The sequence below is a fragment of the Pteronotus mesoamericanus genome, unplaced genomic scaffold (assembly GCF_021234165.1).
Source record: "Pteronotus mesoamericanus isolate MK-2021 breed Mesoamerican mustached bat unplaced genomic scaffold, CSHL_Meso_final contig_639, whole genome shotgun sequence".
Classification (NCBI taxonomy): domain Eukaryota; kingdom Metazoa; phylum Chordata; class Mammalia; order Chiroptera; family Mormoopidae; genus Pteronotus; species Pteronotus mesoamericanus.
The window spans coordinates 493909-520944 of NW_026555223.1; the positions used below are offsets into that span (position 1 = coordinate 493909).

A 27036-nucleotide genomic window follows, 5' to 3' on the forward strand; every position below is an offset into this window, starting at 1 on the left:
TCTGAAAGCCCCGGTCCTGCCTGGGCCATCTGTTGCCGGGGACCTCCTTCTCCCCTTTCCCGCCCACCCCCAACCCCTCCCGCACGTGCAGACCACCTGCTCGTAAGACTGCGGCAGCTGAGAAGGCATCGCCCCCACACCACCACCCTGACGCGCCGGCTCCCAGCAACCTCGCCTTTGCTAATGGGTCTTAATGCCCCTGCCAGCTGCTTTGCCAGACCCACAGGCTAGGGCGGGAGTGGGGGCGCCGCGGCAGACGGAACCACTCCCTAGTCCCAGCCCAGCGTCCCCCTGCCGCCCCCCACCCCGCCTGTGCCGAACCGACCGCACACGAGAACGCCGGGGTCTATTCGTTCCCCTCCCATTCCTTGCAAAAAGTGCCTTGTCACTGCTTCTGCCAGCCCCCGCTGGGATGGGAAAACCGTGGGGTTAGCGGGAAGACAGGATGTGAAGCGGCGAGACGCTTCCCGAAGCAACTCTTTCGGACACAGCACTGAAGGAGACCTAGGTCAGGGGTCACCTAGGAGAAGGGAGTCCAGGCTTCGAAGGACCCCGGGGGAAACTCCGCGAGGCTCACGTGCAAGCTCAGCCGGGGACTAGCCAATGGGCGTGGTGGGGCGGTGGCCGTACGGGAGAAGGCGGGGTTATATTTGCGTATAGGCGTGGCCTGCGGGCCAAGGGGTGGGGTCTTTGTGTATATCCAGCAGGCGGCGGGCCAGTGGGCGGGGCCGGGGCGGGGAGCCGAGGCGAGGGGGCGCTCCCCCGCCCCCAGAACGGAAATCTCCGGGAGCGGAGCAGGCTCGCGGGCGAGCATCCCGCACCATCCCTGGGTCTCTGGCCTCGGCAAGCGTCGGACAGAGCTGCCGCCGCCGGCGCCGCAGCCGCAGCCGGAGCCGCAGCAGCAGCACTCGGGGATACGGGCCTAGCAGGGGCCGCGGGAGGCGGGGGCACCCGGGCCCTGGATGTCCGGGAGCGCGGCGGCCAGCGTGAGAAGGGCGGGAGAGTGGGGCTCGGGTAGGGGGGCGGCGCCGCTGCTGATGTGGCGGAGGGTGGGAGGCGGCCGCGGCGCCCGGATGGAGATGATGCCAATGCTGGCGAGGGTGGTCCTGGGTGGGTGTCCACGAACAAGCCCCCACCGAGCCAAAGCTTGGGAGACACAGGCCCTCCCTGGGTCCCGGACACAGAACTCCCCCTCAGAAAAATCAAGGACAGGGGACAGATGTTCTGTACAACTCCCTAGGCAAGATTTTGGGGATGGGTCCGGGACACAACCCCCGGATGAAGCCAAGGCCTCCTGGAGGCGATTCCGGACCAGACGCCAACCAGACTCGTCCCTGTCTGAGGGGGGCCTCTGAGCACAACAACCTTCTAGGCAAGGTCTTGAGGGGTCCCTGGGCACAGCTTCCCTCCCAAGCCAAGGCCTAGGAGGATTTCAGGCAGTCTGTCCTCACGTCTCAGAGTCCTGGGCACAGCATCCCCCCAACCCCCATCCTTGGGCGGTGTCCCAGGAACAGCCCCTTCTCAAAACAAGGCCCCTGTGCCTGGGACTCCACTCCCACCCCAGCCTGAATAAAATTAAGGAAATTTCAGTCACCTCCCCTCCTTGATCAAGGGTCTCAGGGCACACAGGTCCCTGGGACACCCCCTTTGTCCCTTGGGCTGCCCAGCTGGCTGGGAGTGGCCCCACCCTCGGATAATGCGCTGGCCCCTCAGGCTCCAGGATTCATGCTGGGAGGGGGAGGAGCGGCTTCCCAGGGACCGGGTGCAGCCTTGTCTGTCTACAGCATCTGAGGTGATGGCGGCTTTGTGTGTGGTACCTGGAGGGGAGGGGGGAAGCAAAGGATGGGGAGGTGGCTAAGAGCATGACCCCGTGTTTGTGTGACTGGCTCTGCGTGTCTGTGCTACAGTTGGTGACTGCGAGGAATCCTGTGTGTGTGCCTGTTTTGTGCTTGTGGTTGTGTCTGTGAGTGACCTGAGCGTTTGTGTGACTATGTATATGTGTATGACAACGGCTAACTGTGCAAGAACCCTGTACTTTTAGTCTATGTTTGGGTGTGTGCATGGTTGTGACTGTGGAGTTGTGTCTGGGGTTCCTTCTGTAGTGACCCTGTGTGTGCCTTGGAAACTGTGACTGGGTATGAGATAGTGTGTGTGTTGAGTCTGAGGTTGGACACGAGTGTGGCTGACTGAAGAAATGGGTGGAGTTGTGACTGTGTGTAAGTGGAGTTGTGTCTACAACTCTGTCCATGTGCGACTCTCCTAGTGACTGTGAACATTTGTGGTTATATCTATGACTGATGTTATATTTGTGTCACACATGGGTCTATGTGACAGACAATGTCCTTGCAACTCTGGGTGTGTGACTGCCATTATATATGAAGTCAGTCACAGTGTGCCTATGTGACTGGGGTTGAGTGATGGCATTGCGATTTCTATGTTTGTACGACTGGTTATGTGTTCAGAGCCATGTCTGTGAGTGTGACAGGTTGTATAAATGATGGCATCCAGCTCTGTGTGTTGATACTGAGTGATCATGTGCATTTCTAATCGTGAATGTGTGATTGGCTTATGTACTTGCCTTGGGGTCTGAAACCCTGGCTGACCACTAGTAGTGGGTTATTTCACTATATCTGACAAAATAGAGCTGTGTCTATGTGTGATGGAATCAGGTTACTGTGTGTGTTGGGAGTGTGTGTGTAGGTGACTAGGGCTTCTATATTGTTTGTGATCTGCCTGTCTGTGGCCCTAGATGACTATGTGTACCTGTGTCTGTGTCATGGGCCGTGAGAGTATGTCAGTAGCTGAGTAGGTGTTTGGTGTGTGTGTGTCTGCATGCATGCTGCACTATTTGTGTTTGAGCATATGATTCGGTGACTGGGTGACTGTCAGGAGCTGTGTTTTTTGCATAAGCACAGCTATAAATGCTATGTCTGGGTCACTGCATTTCAGAGCATGCACCTGACTGTGTGCTTGTGGTATGTGAAATAGAAATTGTATGCTGATGTATCTGTGTGTGAGATATGTGTCTGGCCACATGTGGCTGTGATTGCACGAGTATGTGGCCACTTGTCCGTGTGACTTGTGTGTTTGGATGAAGAGAGACTGGGTTTCTCTGTGATGCTATGATGTGGTACCATTGGGTATGGGATACTGGGTGACAGTATTATAGTTGTGATATATGGCTGAGTAATGTGGATACTGATGTTGTGTGACTTTGCATACACAACCACCTCTGAAATGTCTATTGCTGTGACTTTGAACCACTGCCTGTCTGGCCATGTCTGAGTATGGCTATCCTAGGGGGTAGTTGTCTCTTAGTGGCTATGCGCATGTATTAAGTGTGCAAGCCTGTGTCCCTATAATGCATGGACCATGGCCACCAGTGTCTCTGTGTGATTGGGGATGGAGGACTGTCCATATAAGTTAGTTGATACTGTGACTAAATGCGAGCTACTGTCACTGGGTATGTGTGACTGTGACAGTGTGTGACCAAAAAGTGTGTTGGTGTGACTGATACAAGGGGTTGAGTGTCCATGTCAGCTGTGTGCCTGTAGATGATTAAACATGTGGCTGTAACTGGGTGTGGCTTTGTGTGATCAAATGTGTATATATCTGCATGCACCTATGACCAGATGTCAACACACAGCAGTGGAGCTATGTGTGACAAGTGGGGCTGTTTGTGTCTTTGTGACTGGGTGTGATTCTATGTGGGAGGGTCTGTGACGTGAGTATCTTGGGTGACTGCCTGAGGAAACATAACTGTCATTGGGTGTGGCTGTACATGTGCCACTTGGGTGGGTTTGCCTGGGCCCAGCTCTTTGTATGTGGCTGAGAAAGTAGAAATGACCACACATCAGTATAGCTGATGTGACCAGGTGTCTGTGGCAGTGCCTAGGCAGGCTGGGACTCCATATGCATGAAGACACATGTCTGTAGTGAGACTGTACATATCTGTGAACATGGCTATGTGGCAAGATGTTTGTAGTGGTTATAACTGTTTATGTGTGTCTGGGTGACCTGGTATGTACAGTTGGGGTTGTGTCTATAACTAAATGTGCAGAGCTGTGACCCAGTGCTAGGGACCACTGTAGGCAGGAGTTGCATGCAGACCTGTGAGGGTACGTTCGTGCAGACCTGAACATTAGAGGGCAGTGCTACTCCCTCCTCACGCCACATCCCCATGGTACTGAGGGCTTCCTGAAACCAGGAGGTCCCCTAACAAATGCCCCCACATGCACTCACTCATTCCTGGGCCCTTGCAACCAGGTGGCTCATCTCCCTTGTAACAGTTGCTATGACAACCAAGCTCTCATCAGGGAGCCTGAGATGGAGAGGGGTTGGCTGATGTCCAAAGAGGGGGTGAGATAAGGGACTGAGCCCATCCTAAGCCAGCATCTCACCTTTTCTTCTGTCCCTTGAGCAGGGCGGACCCAGAAGGCCTGAGCAGCATCTGTCCCCAGCCCCCTGCGGGGCCCTGGGGCCCCCTGAAACCTCCAGGACGGAGCCAGGTGAGTGACCAGCTGGATATAGGGCAGGGACTGAGTGGGTGGGTGGGTCTAACATGATTAGAGGAACTGTCCCTGCAGTCACACAGGCCTAATCACACTCATGAAGGGACACCCTCAGACCTCTTCCCTGCACACTCAGTGACCATTCAAGCCCAACTCACGCACAGACACACACACCTAAGCTATGTTACACACACACTGGGACATTCAAAGACACATTGACCTCCCCACACACACAAGTGCAGGGTCACACAAACATATAGACACATTTCCAGACAACACCCAGACTCTTTTCAGACAGGTGGCTACAGACACTAAGCAGATACTGACTCTAAGATAGTGACAACATATACAGACAACATACACAGACCCACACTTTGGCAGACAACAGCCAAACTTCCTCAAGCCGACACTGCCTCACAGACACCATCTGTGGACCCATTTTCTCATGAAGAGCTATACTTCTAGCCCTGGCTGGTGTGGTTCAGTGGATTGAGCACCAGCCTGTGACCCAAAGGGTCACAGGTTTGATTCCTGGTCGTGACACATGCCTGGGTTGCGGGCCAGTTCCCTGGTTAGGGGTAATGCGAAAGGCAACCTATCAATGTTTCTCTTGCACATTGATGTTTCTCTCCCTCTCTTTCTCCCTCCCTTCCCCTCTCTAAAAAATAAATAAAATCTTTTTAAAAAGCTTTTTTAAAAAAAGAGAGCTGCACTTCACACAGACATGGTCTCACAAATAACAGTCATGAACAACTCTAAAAATCAACAGCCTCACATTCTCACACAGCCTCGCAGATGCATGGGGACATACTGACACGCCCTCAGAACCACACTCATGGACCCACCTCTACAACAGCCACATGCTCTGACACAGATACACCCTTAACAAACAAGAGCTGCAGTCTTGGACACAGACATAGTCTCTTGGGTAACTTCAATACATACTCTCATCAATGACAATAGCCAAACCCTCACACAGGTATACAACTTCAAAGACAACGGCTTCCTCCTCAGAGACACATCCTCACCTCACTAGCAACATTTCCTGACACACTCACAACCATTCCCACATAGATACCCTTCAGCAACAACCTTCACAGGCTTATACTCACAGACAACTACCACATTCCTGGACATAGATCCCCTCCTGGACAGCATGCACAGACACATGCTCTAGGAAACAACCACTCTCAGACCCACATCTTTCCATACAGCCTTCAGAAATACACATACCCTCACAGACACCCTCACAGACACCATGCAGGAACACACCAGCCACATACCTGCACACACACGCAGTCCCCATCTGCTAGCCCTCCTGGGACTGTCAGGATGGCTTATCAGTGAAGAGTGTTTGAGTCAATGAAGATTGTCTTAGTAGCTGGCCTTCTCCACCCTTAGCCATTCCTCTGAAAGTCACAGGTGCTCACTGCCCCAGGGTCCCCTGCTTTAGACGAGACACAGTTGTCAGAGGGGCAGTATCTCGAGCACAGAGACAAGCCACTGCTCTCCATACCCTCTGGCCTTGGCTCTGGACCTCAGTCTCTGGACCCTCTAAGACACCCGCGATGTTGGAACCAGGCAACTCCCAACACCTGTTCCCTCTGACTGCACCCCTGACCTCATTCCCTTAAAGCCCCTGACCTTGTGACCCCGACTTCATGCCCTATAATCCCAGGACTCTCACACAGTGCCTTGACTTCCCATTACTTTGTATCCTCATGATTCTAGACTGTCATGCCCCCAATCTCCAGGCCCCTGAAAGCTGTGACCCCTATCCCAGGCCTCCCTGCCCCTCAGCTCCATGGCTTCTGAATCCCCACACTGACTCTTGCACTCCCCTACCTTGTGTCTTTCCCGTTCCCGGTGTCCCCTGACTGCTGCTGATCCAAGTTCCCCGAAGGCCATGTCTTCTGATCCAGTGACCCCCTAACCCTGGAACCCCACTCCCTTGTTATCTGACTCCATGCTCACTGGGCACTGTGTCAGCTCCCTGAGCACTGTGTATCCTCTGACCCCAGCCTTTGACCTACTCCCTGTCCTGTGTCACCAGACGGGACAGGTACTATGAACAAGTTACGGCAGAGCCTGAGGCGGCGAAAGCCAGCCTACGTGCCCGAGGCGTCACGCCCGCATCAGTGGCAGGCGGATGAGGATGCAGTGCGCAAGGGCACATGCAGCTTCCCTGTCAGGGTGAGTGGACGGAGCGTGGCTGGGGGCGGGCCGCATGCCGGTCCTAATTGGGTAAGGTCCTGCCCACTGTGGCAGAGACTGCGCATCCACAAAGAAGTGTAGAGCTTGCTGATGCATGACCCTACAACTTGAGTCCTTTAGAGTTGGGATTAAAAACCAACACACTTTCTCTTGTACCAGGAAAATGTTACCTGGGGGCTGTCCTGCTTGGGTCATCCCATTTTGTGGGAGCTAACAATTTCTAGAGGGCACTGGAAGGTCACAAAAATTTTGTAGCATTTGCAAAGCCCTCCATGACCCTTTACAATGCACACTACTTTTATAAGGGAGACAGCAAGTTCATGTTCAAATTCCAGCTTGGTCCCTTCCTCCAGATGCAGACCTTGAATGTGAGGGGTCCCTTGGGGAGGTGTGGGAAATGCTGTTGGGAACGGGGAAGGGAAGGCAGCCAGTCAGTGGTAGGTCACTACACTACAGCTTTGGGCAGCTGAGCTTAATGCCCCTGGGGGCTTTGGGAAATAGAGCCACCGCCCACAGTGGGAGGAAACTGGGGTGTGCGCACCCCAACTCCCATCAGTCATTTCTGAGGCCAATCCTCAGGTGCAGAGGTGCAGATGCTGGCACTCAGAAGGACAACAGTGACAGGCTAAGGGCAGGCTGGGAATCACCACCGCATTCTGTGCTTCCGTTTCTCATCTGTGTATCTGGGATGGGAACGGGGGACCTACCTTGTAGAGCTGAGGTGCAGAGTAAATGAGTGCTAAACATGTAGGATGTGCTTAGGACATTGTGTGATGCATCACAGCTGCTCCGGGGACACTAGGAATTACTGATTACTGTGCTTATTTGATGTCCTCCTGTTTTTCCTCCCTCCCAAGTACCTGGGCCACGTGGAGGTGGAGGAGTCCAGGGGGATGCATGTGTGTGAGGATGCCGTGAAGAAGCTGAAGACAGTGAGTGAGGGACTGGAGCAGGGAGGGGCAAGGTCAGACCAGAAGAGACAGCCCCGATCACACCCTCTATCCTTACCTTCCCCCCAGATGGGCCGGAAATCCGTGAAGTCAGTCCTGTGGGTGTCAGCTGATGGGCTCCGAGTGGTGGATGACAAGACCAAGGTAGGAGCTCATGGGGGTGGAAGAGGGCACCAGAGTGCCCCTTTCCTCACCCTGCTCAATGGGACCAAGGATGCTTTCCTACCCACCTCTAGGTGGTCCCTCCCTCAGGGACCTTCTAGACTACTCAATGAGCTTCTGTAACATTCGGTACACCTCAGTCGTGCTCCAGGACTGAGTCCTGTGGTTATTTGTGAGCTGACATAGTGAGTGAGAGCAAACTGGAGCAGCTGCCTTGGCTCCAGTCCCACCAGCTCTCCCACTTATCAGCTCGGTGACCCTGGGTATGAGATGCAACCCTTCTGTTCCTCAATTGCGTCATCTGTAAAATGGGGATGATAAAAGACCCTACCATGACCTGTGAAAGTATATCACACAACTAGGTGTTTCCTCACCGAGAATGATTTATTCAGGAAAGAGTTGCAACCTAATGCAAGCAGACATGGCCAGTCTCGTGAACACTCTGGCCTGTGGGCCAAGATGGAGGAATATTTATAGAAGGAAAAGGAAGTTAAGGGAAGAGGAATTTAGAATCATAGAGCTTTATTATAAACATAGAGTTCTTCCTGTAGGGTTCTTGCATTCAGGGTTCTTGCAATTACATAGTGTGAGAACTTCCATAAGCCCTAACTCCACCCATAGACAGTCCCAACTGGTTATTTGCTTGAAATTGCTGTTAGTCTTTATCACCTGGTACAGTGTAAGTATTCAGATGAATGAATGTTAGCTGTTATGTGTGTATTGTCAGTCTACCCAGCCAGACAGGATGCTATGGGGCCAGGATCTGGGTATCTATTTGCTCGCTTCTGAATTCCCTGCATCCAGCCCAGAAACGGCCAGAGAGGGCAGCTAGCACATGACGACAGTTCTTAGGTTAATGACTGAACAGTGTTGATAGCTTTGCACAGGCAGTTCCCTCAGCCTGAATTACTGTTCCCTGACTTTTGCCTCTAGGAAGCTTTGCCTGACTCCATTCCCCCACCCAGGCTGGGTCAGGCACCTCCCCTTGCCTCCTGCCAGCCCCCGGGCCTCCCCCATGCCATCCCTGCTGTCTCTGCCTGTGCCTCCCCCCTTACAGCCCTGCTCTGACTCTGGGCTCTCTCCGGGGGAGGACTTGGATTCTGCACTTAATTGGGAGTCCCTTGCCAGCAGGATCCACAGTGACTGCTCGGTGCCTACCCCAGTCAGGATGGGACATAGAGCAGACATGAACGGATGTTGAATGAGTACATGAAAGTTCTCATTTCTCTCCTGGTCTCCCTGACTGCTCCCAGGACCTGCTGGTGGACCAGACCATCGAAAAAGTCTCCTTTTGTGCTCCTGACCGCAACTTAGACAAGGCTTTCTCTTATATCTGCCGCGACGGGACCACCCGCCGCTGGATCTGTCACTGTTTCCTGGCACTAAAGGACTCCGTGAGTAACACCAGGCCAGAGCCTGCTGACTCTTCCCTCCCATTCCCTGGCAGCCCAGCCCCAGCCCCAGCCTGCTCAGTGGAGCCAGACAAGCCACTCGCCCCTCCTCTCCAGGCCTGGTGTCCTCATCTGGAAAAGGGACTGTACTCAGAGCTCCTGACCTAGAGAATCGCTGTTGACTTGAGTAGGTTCATACACAGGATTTAAAATGATGCCTGGCACCTGGGAAGCACTCAGGAAAACACTGGCTATCATCCTCCTCCTTATTACCAGTGGTTCTTCATGTTTCTCTCCCTTTTCTAACTGAGGATCATATGCGTACAGTAATGTGCATTCTGTGTCAAGCTCCATGAATTTTTGCTGCACAGCAAAAATTGACTGGGTGAGGAATAAAGAAAGAACGAAGGGCAGTAAGAGCATCACGCATCAGAAAGGGCAGAGAGCAGGGCAGCCTGGGGACACTGCACCAGGGACAGTTCCTTCAGGGCACAGTTGTGAGATGAACCTGCCTCCCAATGCTCTGGGTTCAGCTTCTGGCGAGAGGAGAGGGGCCTGGCCTGGCTTGGGTCACTGGCTTCCACTTGGCCAGGGGAGGATGGAGCACCCAGATTGACTTATCTGGTGTTGAAGTTTCCCAAAGGGAATTTGTGATGCTGTTATCGAAAGCAGGGGGATAATGGGCAAGTGAAACAACACGTGTACCTTGCAGACCTTAACAGTCTCCACTCAAGGGTTCCTTCGGATTTCAGAAATCCCCACTGTCAAGAGCTCTGCACCCCCAAAAATGAGTCGATACCCTCAACTTCCTCACTCATACACACAATTTCAGACCTGAAACCAGGGGTGTCAGTACTGGTTAGTCAGTACAAATTGGGGCCTGCCAAGGGCTAGTGTGGAGATTTGTGAAGTGCAGAGACCGTAGCAACTGCTCTTTCTGGTGAATAGCATAGTAGTTGTCTCAGTTATCTGATATGCATAACAAATTTCTCCAAAATTTGGTGACTTAAAATTTCAACCACTCATTATCTTTCATGTTTCTGTAGGTCAGGAATCTGGGAAAGGCTCAGCTGAGTGTGGCTCCAGGGTCTCCTCACACTGTTGCAATCAGATGGTGTGTGGAGCTGTCACACCGGGAGACTGGCAGACTCTCACTGTGTGGCCTCGGGACCTCTCCGCAGGGTCTCCACAGCATGGAAGCTTGAGGAGAGCTGGATTTCCTACAGGAAGGCACAGGGCTCCAAAACAGGGAGGGGCAGAGGGAAGGAGAGTGAGGGAGAGAGATTGCTGCAGCACCAGGTCCTAGCCAGGGGGAAGCTGTGTTGCCTTTTTGGACTTGGTCTTGGAAACCACAGCATTGCTTCTGTGGTATTCTATTTGTCCAGACAATCACAGAGGTCTTCCTAGACTAAGGGAAGAGAACACAGACCCTACTTCTGCTGAGGAATGACAAGGTTATGGAAGAGCATGTGGGGCTAGAAATTTGTCGCTACTGTTTTTAGGTTTGGGGTTTTTTCGGCTGGGCATAGTGGACTTTATTGATGGTGCATGACAAGGTAGGGCTCTCTACCTCCCGTTCTTCACAGGGTCTAGGATGGAAACTGGAGGTTAGGAGATTCTCAGTGTGCTGGGGCCTCAATTTGGGGCAAGGACTCCCCAACAGCTGAGGGCCTCTCTTCCTCATGCTGGGGCTGGTGATCCAGAGGGCTCTTATTCCTTGAGGCCATAGGGACCTATAAGGTCTACCACCCTGTTACTGTAGCCAAATTCATTGTCATACCAGGAAATTAGCTTGACAAAGTGGTCATTAAAGGTAATGCCAGCCCCGGCATCAAAGGCAGAGGAGTGGATGTCACTGTTAAAGTCACAGGAGACAACCTGGGCCTCAGTGTAGCCCAGGATGCCCTTGGGGGGGCCCTCTGATGCCTGCCCCACTACCTTTTTGATGTCATCGTGTTTGTCAGCTTTCCCTAGGCAGCAGGTCAGATCCACAACTGGCATATTGGAGGTGGGGACATGGAAGACCATGCCAGTGTGCTTCCCGTTCAGCGTGGGGATGACCTTGCCCACAGCCTTGGCCGTGCCAGTAGAAGCAGGGATGGTGTTCTGGGCGTCCTTGTGGCCACCACGCCACAGCTTCCCTCAGGGGCCATCTGCGTTCTTCTGGGTGGCAGTGATGGCATGGACTGCAGTCATCAGTCCCTCCATGATGCCAGTGTTGTCATGGATGACCTTGGCCAGGGGGCCATGCAGTTGGTGGTGCAGGAAGCATTGCTGGCAGTCTTGAGGGAGTTGTCATACTTGCCGTGGTTCATGCCCATCACAAACACGGGGGCATCTGCAGAAGGGGCAGGAACCTCTTGGTTCCACCCTTCAAGTGAGCCCCAGCCTTCACGGTAGCGAAGACATCGGTGGACTCCACAACACACTGAGCACCAGCATCACCCCATTTGATGTTGGCAGGATTTCACCCCTGGAAGATGAAAGATAGAGATGTTGCTCAGTCAGCTGAGCAACATCACTCAGGGCTTTTCCCATTTTTAAAATGTTTTTTAGATTTTATATATTTATTCATTTTTTAGAGATAAGGGAAGAGAGGGAGATATAGAGGAAGAGAAACAACAATGTGCCAGAGAAACATCCATTGGTTGCCTCTCACACACCCCCAGCTGGGGACCTGGCCTGCAACCTAGGCATGTGCCCTGACTGGGAATTGAACCAGAGACCCTTTGGTTCACAGGCTGGCGCTCAATCCACTGAGCCACACCAGCCAAGGCAGCTTTACCCATTTTTAATTGTCTTTTCATTGTTGAGTTGTAAGAGTTTTTTGATGTTGCTGTTGTTTTTAATTTATTTTTAGAGAGATGAAGAAGGAAGGAGAAAGAGAGGGAGAAAAGCATCAATGTGTGGTTGTCTCTTGCGTGCCCCCTAGAGGGACATGGCCCGCAACCCAGGCACATGCCCTGACTGGGAATCGAACCAGAGACCCTTTGGTTCACAGGCTGGCACTCAATCCACTGAGCCACACCAGCCAGGGCTGTAAGAGGTTTTTTTATATGTTTTGGATACTAGACTGTTGCCAGCTAAATGATTCACAAATTTTCCCCCATTTTGTGGGTTGTCTTTTCACTTTCTTTTTTTAAAATACTTTGTTTGTTTATATTTAGAGAAAGGGAAAGGAAGGGAGAAAGAGCAGGAGAGGAATATTGATGTGAGAGAGAAACATCAATCAGTTGCCTTTTATATGTGCCCCAACTGGGGACTGAACCCCAGCTCAGGCATGTGCCCTGAGCAGGAATCAAACTGGCAACCTTTCACTTTGTGGGGTAAGCCCAACCAACCAAACCACACTGGTGAGGGTTAACTTTCTTGATAGTGTCCTTTAGTGAAGAAACATTTTAAATTTTGGTGAAGTTCAGTGTTTTATCTATAAAATCCCATGTTTTATTCTAAGAGTTTTATAGTTTTAGCTCTTACATTTAGGTCTTTGATCCATCTTGAGTTAATTTTTATAAATGGTGTGAGGTAGAGGTCCATCTTCATTTTTTTCCCATGTGTATATCTGCAGTGCTAGCACCATTTGTTAAAGAGACTATCTTTTCTCCATTGAATAGCCTTGGCCCCAATATTTCTAAGAGAATCAATTGACTGTAGATGTGTGGGTATATATCTGGGCACTCAGTTCTTTTCATTTGGTCTGTATGTCTATCCTTATGCCAATATCACACTTTTTTTAATTACTGTAGCTTTGGAGTAAGTTTTGAAATTGAAAAGTGTTGCTCTTTTTCAAAATTGTTTTGTCTCTTTTGGTCACTTGCATTCCCATATAAATTTTAGGATTGGCTTTTTCATTTCTGTAATAGTCCATTGGAATTTTGATAGGAGTTGCTTTAAATCTCTAGATCACTATGGGAAATATTGCCATCCTAATAAGATGAAGTCTTGCCGTCCATGATCATAAGATGTTCTATTTATTTAGGTCTTCTTTAATTTTTTCAGTAAGTTTTTAAAAAAAGATTTTATTTATTTATTTTAGGGAGAGGAGGGGGGAAGGAGAAAGAGAGGGAGAGAAACATCAATGTGAGAGAGAAACATCAGTCAGTTGTCTCTCACGTGCCCCCAACTGGGGGCCTGGCCCACGACGCAGGCATGTGCCCTGACCGGGGATCACACTGGTGACCATTTGTGGGATGACACCCCACCCACTGAGCCTCACCAGTCAGGGCCTCTTTCAGTAATGCTTTGTAATGCTTTGTAGTTTTCAGTATTTATGTCTTTCATTTCCTTGGCTATACTTATTCCTAACCACTTTGTTCTTTTAGATGGTCTTGCAAATGAAATTATTGTATTAACTTCATTTTTGGATTATTCACTGCTAGTGTACATAGATGTGACTGATTTTTGTTGATCTTGTATCCTGCATCTTTGCTGAATTCATTTACATTAATAATTTGTAGATTCTTTAGGACTTTCCACATGCAAGAGCGTGTCATCTGCAAATAGAGATAATTTTAGTTCTCCCCTTCCAGTTTGGATGCCTTTTACTTCTTTTTCTTGTCTAATTGCTCTGGCTAGAACTTCCAGTGTAGTGTTGAATAAGAGTGATGAAAATGGGCATTCTTGTCTTGTTCCTGATCTTAGAGAAAAACTTTCAGTGTTTTACCATTGAGTATAATGTTAGCTGTGATTTTTTCATAAATGTCCTTTGGTGGGTTGAGGAAGTTTCCCTCTATTCCAAATTTGTCAAGTGTTTTTTTAATCATGAAATGGTATTGAATTAGTCGAATGCTTCTTCTGCATCAGCCAAAATGATCATGTGGTTTTTTTCTCCATTCTGTTAATGTGTATTACATTGATTTTCATGTGTTAAACCAGACTTTCATTCCTGGGATAAATCTCACTTGATTGTGAGGTGCATAATCTCTTTAACATGCTTCTGGGTTCAGTTTGCAAGTGTTTTGTTGATGATTTTTGTCCCCAAGTTTAACTTTAAGAGGTAGCTGAGCATCTTGGTTAGGAAACAGAAATCTGACAGATCTTAGGAGAATTCCAATTCTGCCACTCATTATGATGAGTGTATCAACAGAGCCTCAGTTTCTTCATCTGTAAAATGGGTTCATAACAGTGTGTGCCTCCTGGCATTGCAGGGAGGATTTCTAAAAGCATGCAAGTCAGGGCTCAGGCTGGGCTGGATACATTCACACTTGACACATTTTATGACATTTCTCTATGCTGTATGCCTTGCATATGTTAGTTTACTTAATTCTTGCCGTAACCCTGTGAAGTAGGGGCTGTTAGGGAGCACCTCATTTTACAGATGAGGAGGCTCAGGCACTGAGAGGTAGAGAGAGTTTCTTGAGAACACGCAACTGGAAGTAGGAAACCAGCATCAGTCCAGGCTGTCTGGCCTTGGTGCCTCTCAAGTAGGCACGCAGGGAATGGTGAATGTCGTTTTTTACTCCCAATGTTTTATTAGAAAATGGTTTTCTGACACATAGCAAAGTCAAAAGGCTTGTACAATAACCAGTCACCTATACACATACCACCCAGTTCCTGCCATTCACATTTGTCTGTGCTCACTCTACACTTATCTGTCCATCTCATTTTTGATGCATTTCCAAGTTGCAGATACCAGGATCCTTTTCCAAACACTTCAGCGTGCATACCATTAAGCTGAATTCATATTTTTCCAGCTCTTTTTAAAAGTAAAACAGCTATTTATTAAGCATCTTGTCATGCCAAATTGTTTTGTGCACATACCACTGTACTGAGCACACCCTCTGTAACAGGCAAAATTGTACATCAAATTACATTTCATGTTACCTGATTATAAAAAATATGAAGTGAAATTATTTCAATTCCTTTTAACATTACTAGTAACCAATTCAGCAGAAGATACGAGGCACAACATTTTAGTAAAATGATACAGAAAGAGCCATCATGTAATTTCCCCTCAAGTTTAACTTGTCATAGTTTGGTAATGAATATACAAAGGTGTAATAAGACCCAGCATATCAGGCCCGCCACTCAACTTGTCTATGATGTCTCAGCTTTAATATGAAGCTATTACAAAAAAAAAAACAACAAAAACTCTGAAACCTGCTTCTCACATGCTAAATATCTTGGCAAGATATTCCTTACCATTAAATGCAGTAAAGAATTAAAGATAGCAAAAATAAAAAGTTAATAAAAGCTAAATATCACAGCCTAAAAATGTTTATATAAAATATAGTTATTATTAGTTATATAACATTTTCCTGACTAGTTAAGACTTAACAGTATAAAATAGGCATTTTAGCATCTTTAGCTATCAAGCTGAAAAAGTACCAGTGTCTGTTTGAAATGATTCCTTTCCAAAGCCAAAGTGTAGTCAAAAGTAATTCAAATGTTATAACACATTCTAATGCTAAAAGTCATTCCATATTGTTAAGTTGGAGGTAAATCCCAGAGCTGTGGAGCTCTCTCGTGCTGTACAAGGCCGTTTCTCTGGTTCACTCAAAGTGGCACACGACAGAGTCCGAGGGTGTCAGTGGTGTCAGAGTCCAGGGCAGCACCGGAGCCGTACCCAGCTGTGACTGCCCCGTGAAGCAGAGCTACAGTGTCCCCGAAAACGGTGCGTGGGGATGAAGGGCAGAGTGTTCGGCTACCTAAAGAAATAGCAAACCACCTCAACCCTCAAAGCTCCTTCCCCAGATAAATAAAGGTAGACTCGGGGAAAAAATTAAAATACACTTATATACAGAGTAAGGATTTTCAAATATTTATGTAATCCCTACTTCAGAAATGTTAACTAGAGTCATCTGGTCATTTCTGTTTACATCTCAGTGATGTTTCCAGACTCAATTTCTGTTGATTTATCATTAGTCAAAAATATTAACTTTATTCCTAAATATCAACCAATAGGTATGACTGCAGTGTATTAGCTTCCAGAGTTATTAGACAATAGAAGAGAAAAAGATGTTCAAGCAGCTGGCAAATACCACAACCCTTTCACACAGCAACATCTGAGTGTCTACTGAACAGTCCAGGAATAATTCTAAAAACAATGAAATTTATCTGTTTTAGTAAATATGTTATAATTTTCACAACTGACATTTCCTCAGACATTGCACTTTCTTTATAAGGGGATCGTGATTTTTCTTAATGTTACAGTGAGTCAGGACTCGCACTAGCAACCTTCTTTTTCTTACCATATTTCTTATGCCTCTTTTTTCCTTCTGTTGCTTTTTTCTGTCACTGATTCTTTTTTTACTCTTACCTCCTCAGTATTATCTGATTCTGATCAGGATACATCTTTTCTCTATTTGCCAAGTCAGGTACAGTTGTCCCACCTATTTCCCCGTCGCTCTCCCCTGCCCTACCCTCTCCACAGTCAGGTCCGCGCCCGGAGCCTTCTATTTCTTGACTTGCCCCTTCCCCTACTTCTTCCCGTTACCCCCCACCCCCTTCCCCTCTGGTCACTGTCAGTTTGTTCTTTATTTCAATGCCTCTGGTTCTGTTTTGCTCATTTGTTTGTTTTGTTGATTAGGTTCCACTTATAGGTGAGATCATATGATATTTGTCTTTCACTGCCTGGATTAGTTCACTTAGCATAATGCTCTCAAGTTCCATCCATGCTGTTGCAAAGGGTAGGAGTTTCTTCTTTCTTTCTGCTGCATCATATTCCAGTGTGTAAGTGTTCCAGTTTTTTGATCCACTCATTTACTGATGGGCACTTAGGCTGTTTCCAGCACTTGGCTACTGTAAATAACACTGCTATGAACATTGGGGTGCATAGGTTCTTTTGAATTGGGGATTCTGGATTCTAAGGGTATAATCCCAGCAGTGGACTCACTGGATCAAAAGGCAGTTCCATCTTTAGTTTTTTGAGGAAATTCCACACTGTTTTCCGCTGTGGCTGCACCAGTCTGCATCTGTTGCATCTTTTGATTTCTCTTCCATTTTTTAAAACTCTCCTTACTCTCTGATTCAGTATCCGACCTGGAGCTTTCTGAAGATTTATGTGAATGGTTTCTTCTTTTCATTTTTTCCTGGTTTCTTATTCACATCTTCAGAATCTGAAGAACTGTTGGAAGAATAGAACTTGAAGTAGAAGATAAATATCTACCAGGTTTCTTTCCTGTTTTCTTTTTTCTTTCTCTGTCTTTTTTCTGGAGAGGGCGACAAGCTCCCACTTCCACTTAATAATTTCTCCCTATATTTTTCTAGGTCTTTCTTCCAGTTCTTATTCATTTTTTTCTTCAAATTCAGCCAGTGCCTTGGAGCTTTTCTTTCTCTAGTTGTTCTTTTATTTCTTCCCAGGTGGCGCATGGTCGATTCAGGTAATTAACTTTGCATTGTCAACCCTGAAGACTGGATTGAACCCCTGGACCTGGCCATTGCTCTTGGGATTACGTTGGCCTCGTGGCTGGCCCGTGGCACTGAGCTGAGCGCACAATCAGATCTCGAAGGGGACCAGACCAGCGGAGCGTCTGGAGCGGCCCCCCAGCTCTTTTTATTTGGAAAAAACCACACGCTATCCACAAACCTTAGACACACTTTTGCTGAGCTCTGTCAACTGCACACACCTTTGGAGCCCCCAGCCCCTGTCGAGCTCTGAAACGCAACCCCACCCCAGTCCCTCCTCCCTGTCCCTTCCCAGTCAGTCCCCTCCCCGTCCCTGAGGAAACAGCCACTGTTCTGACTTTTTTCACAATAGATCAGTTTTGCCTGTTTTAGGACTTAATACAAATGGAGGCTTACAGAATTGTACTCTTTTTCTTTCTTTTTTTAATTCCCATCTCCCCACTCCCCTTCTCCTTGGCAAAACGAGCTTGTTCTCTGTGTCTATGAGTCTGTTTCTGTTTTGTTTTGTTCATTTATTTTGTTCTTTAGATTCCACATATAAGTGAAATCATTTTTTTTCTTTCTCGGACTGACTTATTTCATCTAACCTAATTCCCTCTAGGTTCATCCATATTGTTGCAAATGGCAAGATTCCATTCTTTTTTATGGCTGAGTAATAATCCATTGTATCTATATATCACATCTTCTTTATCCGTTGTCTATTGATAGACACCAAGGGTCCTTCCTCATTTTGGCTACTATTAGTAATGCTGCAGTGAACATTGGGGTGCATATACCTTTTCGAATTAGTATTTTTGTTTTCTTCAGCTAAATAACCACAAGTGGGATTGCTGGGTTGTATGGCAACTCTGTTTTTAATTTTTCGAGGAATCTCCGCATCATGAACTCTCGTGTATGGCTCTTTTCACTCAGGGCTGTCATTTGGATCCCCCCAAGTGCAGGTATTCACTGAGGCCCGGAGAGGTTGAGGGACTGTCCGGGTCGCCCAGCACTTAACTGCTGGAACCCAGGGCTCGAGCTGTCCAGTCTGCGCAACTCAGCGTCTCTAACCCCCACCCCAACCTCCTCCCACAGGGCGAGAGGCTGAGCCACGCTGTGGGCTGTGCCTTTGCCGCCTGCTTGGAGCGCAAGCAGCGGCGGGAGAAGGAATGCGGAGTCACGGCCACCTTCGACGCCAGTCGCACCAGCTTTGCCCGGGAGGGCTCCTTCCGCCTGTCTGGGGGTGGGCGGCCCGCTGAGCGAGAGGCCCCGGACAAAAAGAAAGGTGGGTGCTGCCCAGAAGGCAGAGCTGGGCACAGGGCCCGGGTGAGGCCGGGAATCCAGTTTACAGGGAAAGCTTCAGAAGTACAGGGACTCCACAGTTTACAAAGCAGAGCACCAACCACAGCGCTGGATTACAGTGTACAAAGCTCGCTGTAGTTTAAGGAGTTCTTGAGGCAACATTCTGTAGGCCACAAATCCCAGCAAAGCCTACCAAGGCTTTATTATCTACCAGCTCAGGGAGGTCCCAGGCTTTTCGAACTGTGTAGGAAAAATGAAATAGAAAACACCAGATTAATCGAATGTGGTAAGGGTAAGTATAGTTTAAAGATACTTTTATTTCAGTATACCCCGTATTTTGCCTTGTATAATGGGCACCTTTTTGCCCAAATTTTTGAGAGAAAAATAAGGGTGCACATTATACAGGGGTAGTACTAATTCTGTATCTATATAAATGTATTTAATTCTTTTATTTATGCTTATGTGCTAGAAGTGTAACTCTAGAAAGCAATAACAATATCCATATGCAAAAGAACACGCTGGAATACAATAATCGGCTTTGTTTCTAAATATAAATAAATAATTTAATTAAAAATTTTAAATGAAAATTTGTTTTTCCTGGAAGTTTGGACCAAAAAAGTGGGTGCATATTATACATGGCAAAATACGGTATATATTTGCATGTGTGCATATTTGTATGTGTGGATGTGGAATGGGTTGCCATATAAAAGGTATTTTTTACTCTGGGTTGCCATCAGGAAAGTCTGAAAAATATCTAATAAACTCTAACATTCTATTTAAATCTGTGGAAAACACTCTTGAAATTTACAAAGAATTTACCATTGGGAACTGTTCCAGATTAAAGGAGTCTAAAGATATTTGACGAACATTAATAAATGTGGTGTGTGGTCCAGAGCTGGATGCTGGATTGTGTGTGTGTGTGTGTGTGTGAGAATATCTATAAAGGTCATGACTGGGATACTTGGGGAAATGGACTTTGGACTGTAGATTGGCTAATAGTACTGTACTCGTGTTAAATTCCTCAAGTGAGAGATTATACTCTAGTTGTGTGTAAGAGACTATTCCTGTTCTTAGGTGCATGCTGAATGTTTCTGGGTTAAGTTGAATGAACGTTACTCTTAAATGGTAGGAAAAAAATTATGGAAGGAAAGAGAGAGCAAATATGGCAACATGTTAACACTGGGCACTGTAGGTTAAGAGAAACTGCATATTCATTTTTCCATTATTACATCTTTTCTGTAAGTTTAAAATATTTCTAACTAAAAGTTCAGGAAAACAGAAACTTTTACCACTTACTATTATTAGAGTTTAAAAAACATGTTTTTATGTGTAAACTACATGACCATTTATAAACCTCTTGACAAATTAACAGTTCTTCACAATGTACAAAGTATTTTACCGTTTACGTTATCAGAATCTGCAAAGAATTTTATCATCGGCAAAGCAGATTACCAAGTGAGGTTAACCAAGGACTGGTCTTTTGGTGTTTTATTGTTTACAAAGAACACACTGAATACATACACGGTCCTTCACAGTTAACAGATATTTTCTTACTGTTAATATAGGAGATTAGAATTTCCAAAGACCGTTGTCATATGCTTTAGAGGTGGCAAAGGGGGCTGTTTGCTGTTTCCAGAGGATGTTAGACTTTCCAGGTACTTTGCACTGTAGAGAGCACTTTACAGCTTGCACAGCAAAATGAGAGTTTACAGAGTGCCTCCCGATGAGCCCGACTGGCCCCGCGGGCTGGCGCTGCGCTTGTGCGGAGAGCGCTTGCTCCTTTTGGAGTAGAGCAGTATGTCCTCCATAGAGTTATTTGCCGAGCTCTTGTCCGATTACAAAGCACAGAACATTTATTGCCCCAACTGACCCTCTGCGGAGGCAAGCGGTGGAGGTGGGGGCAGCAGCAGAGGGATCTTTATCTCAGGTTTACAGTTGGGAAACTGGAGGGGACTTCCTGAGGTCACACAGTGAAGGGGGTGGAAGTGGGGGACAGGGAAGTTTCCTGGTTCCAACCTGTCCCGGGCTGTTTCCACTGCCCTGGGCCAGGCCTGGCTGAGAGCGACACCACCTCAACTTGGAAGATGGGGGAAGAGACGCCGGGTGACTTCCCTGCCCTCTCTGGGCCTGAGTTTAATCTCACGGGCATCTCTCAGGCTGCAGCTGGGGTGAGGCCCCGACTGGGGAGGGTGGGTGGGGGTTTGTGTATTGGCAGGGTTGGGGGGACCCTGCCATTGAAGAGTACACCTTGTGCCCAGTGAGAGGACAGGTGTCCCTCAGAAGACAGAGGACAGTCCCAGAGTGGAGGGAGCCCAGGCTGAGGGGATGAAGAGACCTGAAACCTCCCCAGAGAAAGAAGTGCACTGCGCTGGGTCTAGAAGGGTGGGTAGCAACCAGAGGAAGGAAGGAGGCACTTGAGGTGGGAAGAATAGTGGGAGGTGGAGAGACAGACAGAAGAGCAGACGGGATGACAGACGAAGACAGCATGATGTAGAAAGACCCAGCCAGAAGGAGAGACAGGTCAGGATAATTGTTTGGACTACCGGCTCCAGAGTCAGCCTGCCTCTTGCTCGCACTGGCTTGGGCAAGTCATTTACCAGCTGGGCCGAGTTTCCACATCTGTAAAATGGTGATACTAGTAGTATGGACCTCATTGAGTGGTTGTAAAGGTCGAATGAGTTAATAATTGCAAAGCACTTGGAACAAGGCCTGATACACTCATCACGAACCAACTAAGTGTCTATTAAATTAGTCAGAAAAGGAGACAGAAGGTGTCAAAGGGAAAAACAGGAGAAACAGCAGAGGAAAACAGATTGGTGACAGGAAGCTAAAGGGGCAAAAAAGGTCAGGTTGGGGGACATTTCCTCAAGGGCGCCCTGGGGAAAGCCGTCTTGACTTGGATGGGCGTGAGGGACCATCAAGGCCCCGGCCAGCCTTCTTGAGGCGCGCTACGTTGGGTGAGGAAGGCAGCCTTGGGGGATGGTCAAGGGGGTGAGGCGGGAGAGGCCTCGAATGCCAAGGCGAGCTATCTAACCTCCTGTCTCCCCCATGTCTCCAGCAGAGGCAGCAGCTGCCCCCACTGTGGCTCCCGGGCCTGCCCAGCCTGGACACGTGTCCCCGACACCCGCCACCACATCCCCTGGGGAGAAGGTTGAGGCAGGCACCCCAGTGGCTGCAGGCACCCCTGCAGCTGCCATCCCCCGTCGCCACGCCCCTCTGGAGCAGCTGGTCCGCCAGGGCTCCTTCCGTGGGTTTCCGGCGCTCAGCCAGAAGAACTCGCCTTTCAAACGGCAGCTGAGCCTACGGCTGAATGAGCTGCCATCCACACTGCAGCGCCGCACTGACTTCCAGGTGAAGAGCACAGGTGAGCCCTGGGCTCAGGGGACAGGAACACTGGGATCGATATCACTGTCTGTGTGCACCAGAGAGAGAGAACAGGTGGTAGGGCCCGTAGTTGATTAGCACTGTCTGCTGCTCCCAAAGGGGAGAGAGGTGGGACACATTGTGATCAACTAGCAGTGTCTGTCGCGGGTGAGGGAAAGTAGAGAGGTAGTAGAAATCGTGATGCATTAGCCATGTCTGCTGTGGACAAAGGATCAAAGAAAGGTGGCACAAATCATGATCAGTTAGTGATCTCTGCTGAGGTTAAGGAAAGGCAAGAGGTGGCACACATGACTGATTAGCCGCGGACAGGAGAGGAGGGCAGCTGCACCCACGCCATGCTTTTGTTCAAGAGGAAACTGAGGCACCACAGGCTAATGCTCCCTTCAAGTATTTGCCAGCAGAGTCATGAGATCTGGCCAAGTGAAGAACTGAAGCTGAGAGTAATGGCGGATTGTGACGGATTAACAATGTCTAGGGCAAGGGGACTAGAGTGATGGCTTACATCATGATCTCCTAACAATGTCTGCCGTAACAAGCAAGTGGCACACTGCCTGACTAATTAGCAAAGTTTTCTGTGGGCAGGGGAGAAAGAGAGAGCAACAGAAGTGTTATGTTTTCACCCAAGGACAGACTGCCAAAGGAAACATGAGGCGAAAGGCACGAGTGAGCCCGGTGATGGATTTGTGAAGTCACCTGTGGGCAAAGGACCGGGCCAGGGCAGCACCCACCATCACTGCTCAGTAATGTCTGCCATGGGTGGTGCTAGGAGAGAGGCAGTGTGAGTGTCCTGTTTTGCTTGGAGGGAAGGTGGAGTTACAAGGACCAGCCCCGTCTTCTGGCATCTGCCCAGTAGAGCCATGAGGGCTGGCCAGGTGAGGGGTGAGGGGAGCGAAGAGTCCAGTGTGGGGAGACAGCATTGCCTTTGACAACAGACTGCTGCCACGGGACAGGGACAGGAGAGGGACTGCTGCCACGGGACAGGGACAGGAGAGGTGGCGCCATGCATGCCCGAGGGAGACAGCAGGAGGGCTGCTTTCCCCCCCAGCTGTCAGTGAGGTCATGCAGTCTGGCTCGCTCTCCTGCCTCCAGGCGCCAAATCTGAGACATCTACCCCTCAAGGCTCTGGGGACTGGCGTGGGAGGTGTCGCCCTGTATCCGGGAGGCCAGGCTGCTCCGGAAGGTGACTGCTGAGCAGATGCCAGCGCTTGTTGAGAATGAGGCACTTCACTTCGCGTCACTTCGCGTCCTGCAGCCTCCCTTTTTGGCTGTCCTTCTGCAACCTGACCTGAAGCACACCCCCCAGGGCTGTCCCACATGCTCCCCGAGAGGTGGCAGGCTCCTGAGGCTTTATTTGGAAGCCTTGCTTCTGTAGCCATGTGTTCGCTTGCTTGGATGTGACTCGCCACACAAAAATTTCACTGACTCACACAGGTGTCACCGTTTGCTGCAGGTGTCACACACACTTCATAGTCACACACTTAGTTATGCACACACCAAAATCACACACACTTGGAAGCTGCAATGACCAGATGTTGCAGTTACACACATTTAGAAAGCAGTGACCCAGAAATCATACACCTGGGTTTACACTCGCAAACCACACACCCAGTCCATGCAAACTTGAAAGTCACACATGTCACACTTGGGAATCACAGTCAAGTCACCACAGACCTGGATTTCAGTCACACTCAGATGCTACATCCTTAGAAGATACACACTCATTTGAACTAACACACGCAGTCATCCTATAATTGGCCTGGAAACCAGGTACCCTCCCACCCGTGCGCCCCCTCGTCACCCCTGCTGCCTCCCACTGTTTTTTTCTCATGCTCATTGGAGCCTCACACATGCTCCCCTGGAGACAGACACTTGCTGATGTGTCTCAGGCACTTGTCACACTTGGCGGTCCTGTGTTGTTTATTGTTTATTCGGGCGGTGCCTTGTTCACCCCAGGGGCCCGTGAGGCCGGCACACCCGCTCAGTGTCTTCCTGGCACAGGTGCATCTCTGCCCTCATGATTTGTGTTAGAGGCCCGTCCGAGTGGGTGGACTGGGCCCCACTTTGCCACCCAAAGCAGGACAAATGATCCCCAGCCAGTGAACAACAGTGTGGCCAACATCCATCCTGACTGGTCAGTGCTCTTGCTACATAGGCAGGTAACACATTTTTTAAATTAATACATGTTGGACATTTCACATATCTCTTGGAATGGTTTGTGGCTACAGACAGGTCCTTCTTGAGGTCCTCCCTGATTTGGGGTCCCTGTGACTGTCTGCTGTCCAATTATTTGGAAAATTTCCCAGAGCCAAGAGACCAGAGAAAGAGGCTAACAGCTCCGTTCCCACATCAAGAGTGTAGTGAGGGAACTTACCTATGAGGCACATCCTGGGCAGCAGCAAGACGACATGGATATTCCCGTGCCATGTGACAAGCGCTAAAGTTTATAGAGGACAGGGCAGGACAGATAGGGGTGCTGGAGCGTGACCTGCCCGGATGAGGGTGAACACCTTACATGCTCGCTCAGGACTGGGCGATGCCCGTTCCCGACACCAGCATGTCTGGGCACAGGAGGGGGACCGATCAGACAGCCTCTGCGGAGCTTTCCAGAAAGCGCTCTTGGTCCTGGCCCTGATTTAGCTCGCGTGTCCAACAGTGGCCACGTCACAGAATAGTCTCTCCTCTGCGCCAGTGCCACACACCGCTTGTACCACTCACATGTCCCACTCGCGTATGCACAGAGTTACCATTTTTGTGACTGTGGCCACTTAGTTACTGCAGAATGGACCCACCAACCCACACTCCTCGTGAGGGGGCCACCCGAGGGCAAAGAGTGAAGAACAGGGTGTGGGGCTGTTCCCTGACCTCCACCTTTCCCTGCCTTCCCAGTGCCTGAGATGGAGCCTGCTGGTGCCAGCGACAGCGACAGCATCAACGCCCTGTGCACACAGATCAGCTCGTCTTTTGCCAGTGCAGGCGCCCCAGCACCGGGGCCACCGCTGGCCTCAACAGGTAAGCCCAGCCCTTCTCCCCAGAGGGCGCCTCAGCGGCCCTGCTGTGTTCTCCCGCTCCGTTCCGCGCTACCTCAGGGACTCCAGGAACCTTGGGAGTCCCACAGGCTTAGACCCTTGGGTCATCTTAGAGGCACAGGATCCTCTGAGACCCGTGAGGCATCTTAGACCCATGAGATCATTTTTAAACCTTCCTGTCTTAGAATAATAAAATTTAGAAACCTAGAGCCTCAGAATCACGGGACATTCGCATCTGACAGATCTGGAGGCATGGAGCCTCAGCCCCTCGCAGCTCTGGAAGGCGCTCTCCTGGGAAACAGCCCCGGGAAGTCACCTTATCCTGGGACCGTGGCAGCACCTTCGAATCACAAACAATGTGAATTTAAAACTCTAAAATCTTAGAACATACAAACTTAAAACCATCGAGCCTTACTATTTTAGAATAGTACGGTCTGAAAAATATTCATGGAGTCTTAGAAACTTAGCCTCTAAAACAAAACATTCTCAAAATAGTAGAGCCAAGGGTGATATTAAAACCCCTTAAGTTAATAACAGGTGTGGTACTGACCCACCAGAAGCGGAGCCAGCCTGGTGTCCAGCCAGGTTGGTCCCCAGAGAGGGCGCTTATGAGAGGCAACCGATCCCCTCTCTTTCCCCCTCCCGTCCCTCAGTCCTGCCTGTACTTTTGCACGTGGGGGCCTTAGAATCTCTGAACTGTGTTTCCTTAGCGCTGCAGAACCGCTGTGTGGTCCAGGGGGGACTCAGCCTGGCTCCAGAGTCTGCCCCGAGCCTCAGTTCTTTCTGATGCAGCACTTGCCCTCACCTGCCCCTTTCCTCTATCCAGGGACTTCTGCCTGGGGCGAGCCGTCCGTGTCCCCGGCCGCTGCCTTCCAGCCTGGGCACAAGAGGACCCCTTCGGAGGCTGAGAGGTGGCTAGAAGAGGTGTCCCAGGTGGCCAAAGCGCAGCAGCAGCAGCAGCAGCAAGTGTCCTCAGTGCCTGCTGTACCCCCACCCCTACAGCCGTTCACAGCCCCGGTGGGGCCCTTCGACGCCGCACCTGCCCAGGTGGCCCTGTTTCTGCCGCCCCCACACATGCAGCCCCCTTTTGTGCCCACCTACCCAGGCCTGGGCTACCCGCCCATGCCCCGCGTGCCCGTGGTGGGCATAACACCCTCACAGATGGTGGCCAACGCCTTCTGCTCAGCCGCCCAGCTCCAGCCCCAGCCTGCCACGCTGCTCGGGAAAGCCGGGGTCTTCCCGTCCCCTGCTGCGCCCAGTGCCCCCGGGGGCCAGGCCCGTCCACGCCCTAATGGGGCACCCTGGCCCCCGGAGCCAGCACCCGCCCTGGCCCCTGAGTTGGACCCCTTTGAGGCCCAGTGGGCAGCATTAGAAGGCAAGCCCGCTGTAGAGAAGCCTTCTAACCCCTTCTCGGGCGACCTGCAAAAGACCGAGATTGAACTGTAGCCCGGGCTGCCCTGCCCTCCCCACTATCTCCAGGTGCCCCACACCTGGGAGCGGAGGCCCAACCTCTCCCCTCATCCTGCTCCCTGGGGCTGCACCCCTCAACATCCCCTCTAACCTCTTCTCTCGACCACCCCCACAACCACTACAGAACCGACATTGTGATGCCCAGGTTGCGACAGGATGGAATTCAGGGACGGACCCAGCCTGGCTAAGGGACCCATTTCACTGCCAGGCATAGGCTGGCAATGTCCGTTCGCCCTCACCCCAGACACGGGGATGGCCACAGCCCCACTCAGTGCCCCCGGTTCAAGCTACATTTTCCAGT

At 49.8% G+C, this 27036-nt stretch overlaps 1 protein-coding gene and 1 pseudogene across 1 annotated transcript; one reads left to right on the plus strand and one right to left on the minus strand.

The window, feature by feature from the left end:
• The first annotated feature begins 929 nt into the window (after positions 1–929).
• NUMBL (NUMB like endocytic adaptor protein) lies at positions 930–27036 on the plus strand. Its single transcript, XM_054580835.1, has 10 exons — positions 930–986; positions 4424–4508; positions 6565–6704; positions 7583–7657; positions 7745–7819; positions 9091–9231; positions 18649–18838; positions 21914–22219; positions 25126–25248; positions 26092–27036. The coding sequence occupies exons 1-10, from the start codon at positions 963–965 to the stop codon at positions 26709–26711; spliced, it is 1779 nt and encodes a 592-aa protein (XP_054436810.1). The 5' UTR covers positions 930–962; the 3' UTR covers positions 26712–27036.
• LOC129076622 (protein FAM133B-like) lies at positions 10939–18181 on the minus strand (annotated as a pseudogene).

What these genes read in the sequence shown, in the direction of transcription:
- NUMBL (XM_054580835.1), top strand. Translation starts at nt 963, where the DNA reads ATGTCCGGGAGCGCGGCGGCCAGC. An exon ending in CATGCAGCTTCCCTGTCAGG is followed by an intron (nt 6,705 to 7,582) that starts GTGAGTGGACGG and finishes CTCCCTCCCAAG; the next exon opens with TACCTGGGCCACGTGGAGGT. An exon ending in GGCCCCGGACAAAAAGAAAG is followed by an intron (nt 18,839 to 21,913) that starts GTGGGTGCTGCC and finishes CCATGTCTCCAG; the next exon opens with CAGAGGCAGCAGCTGCCCCC.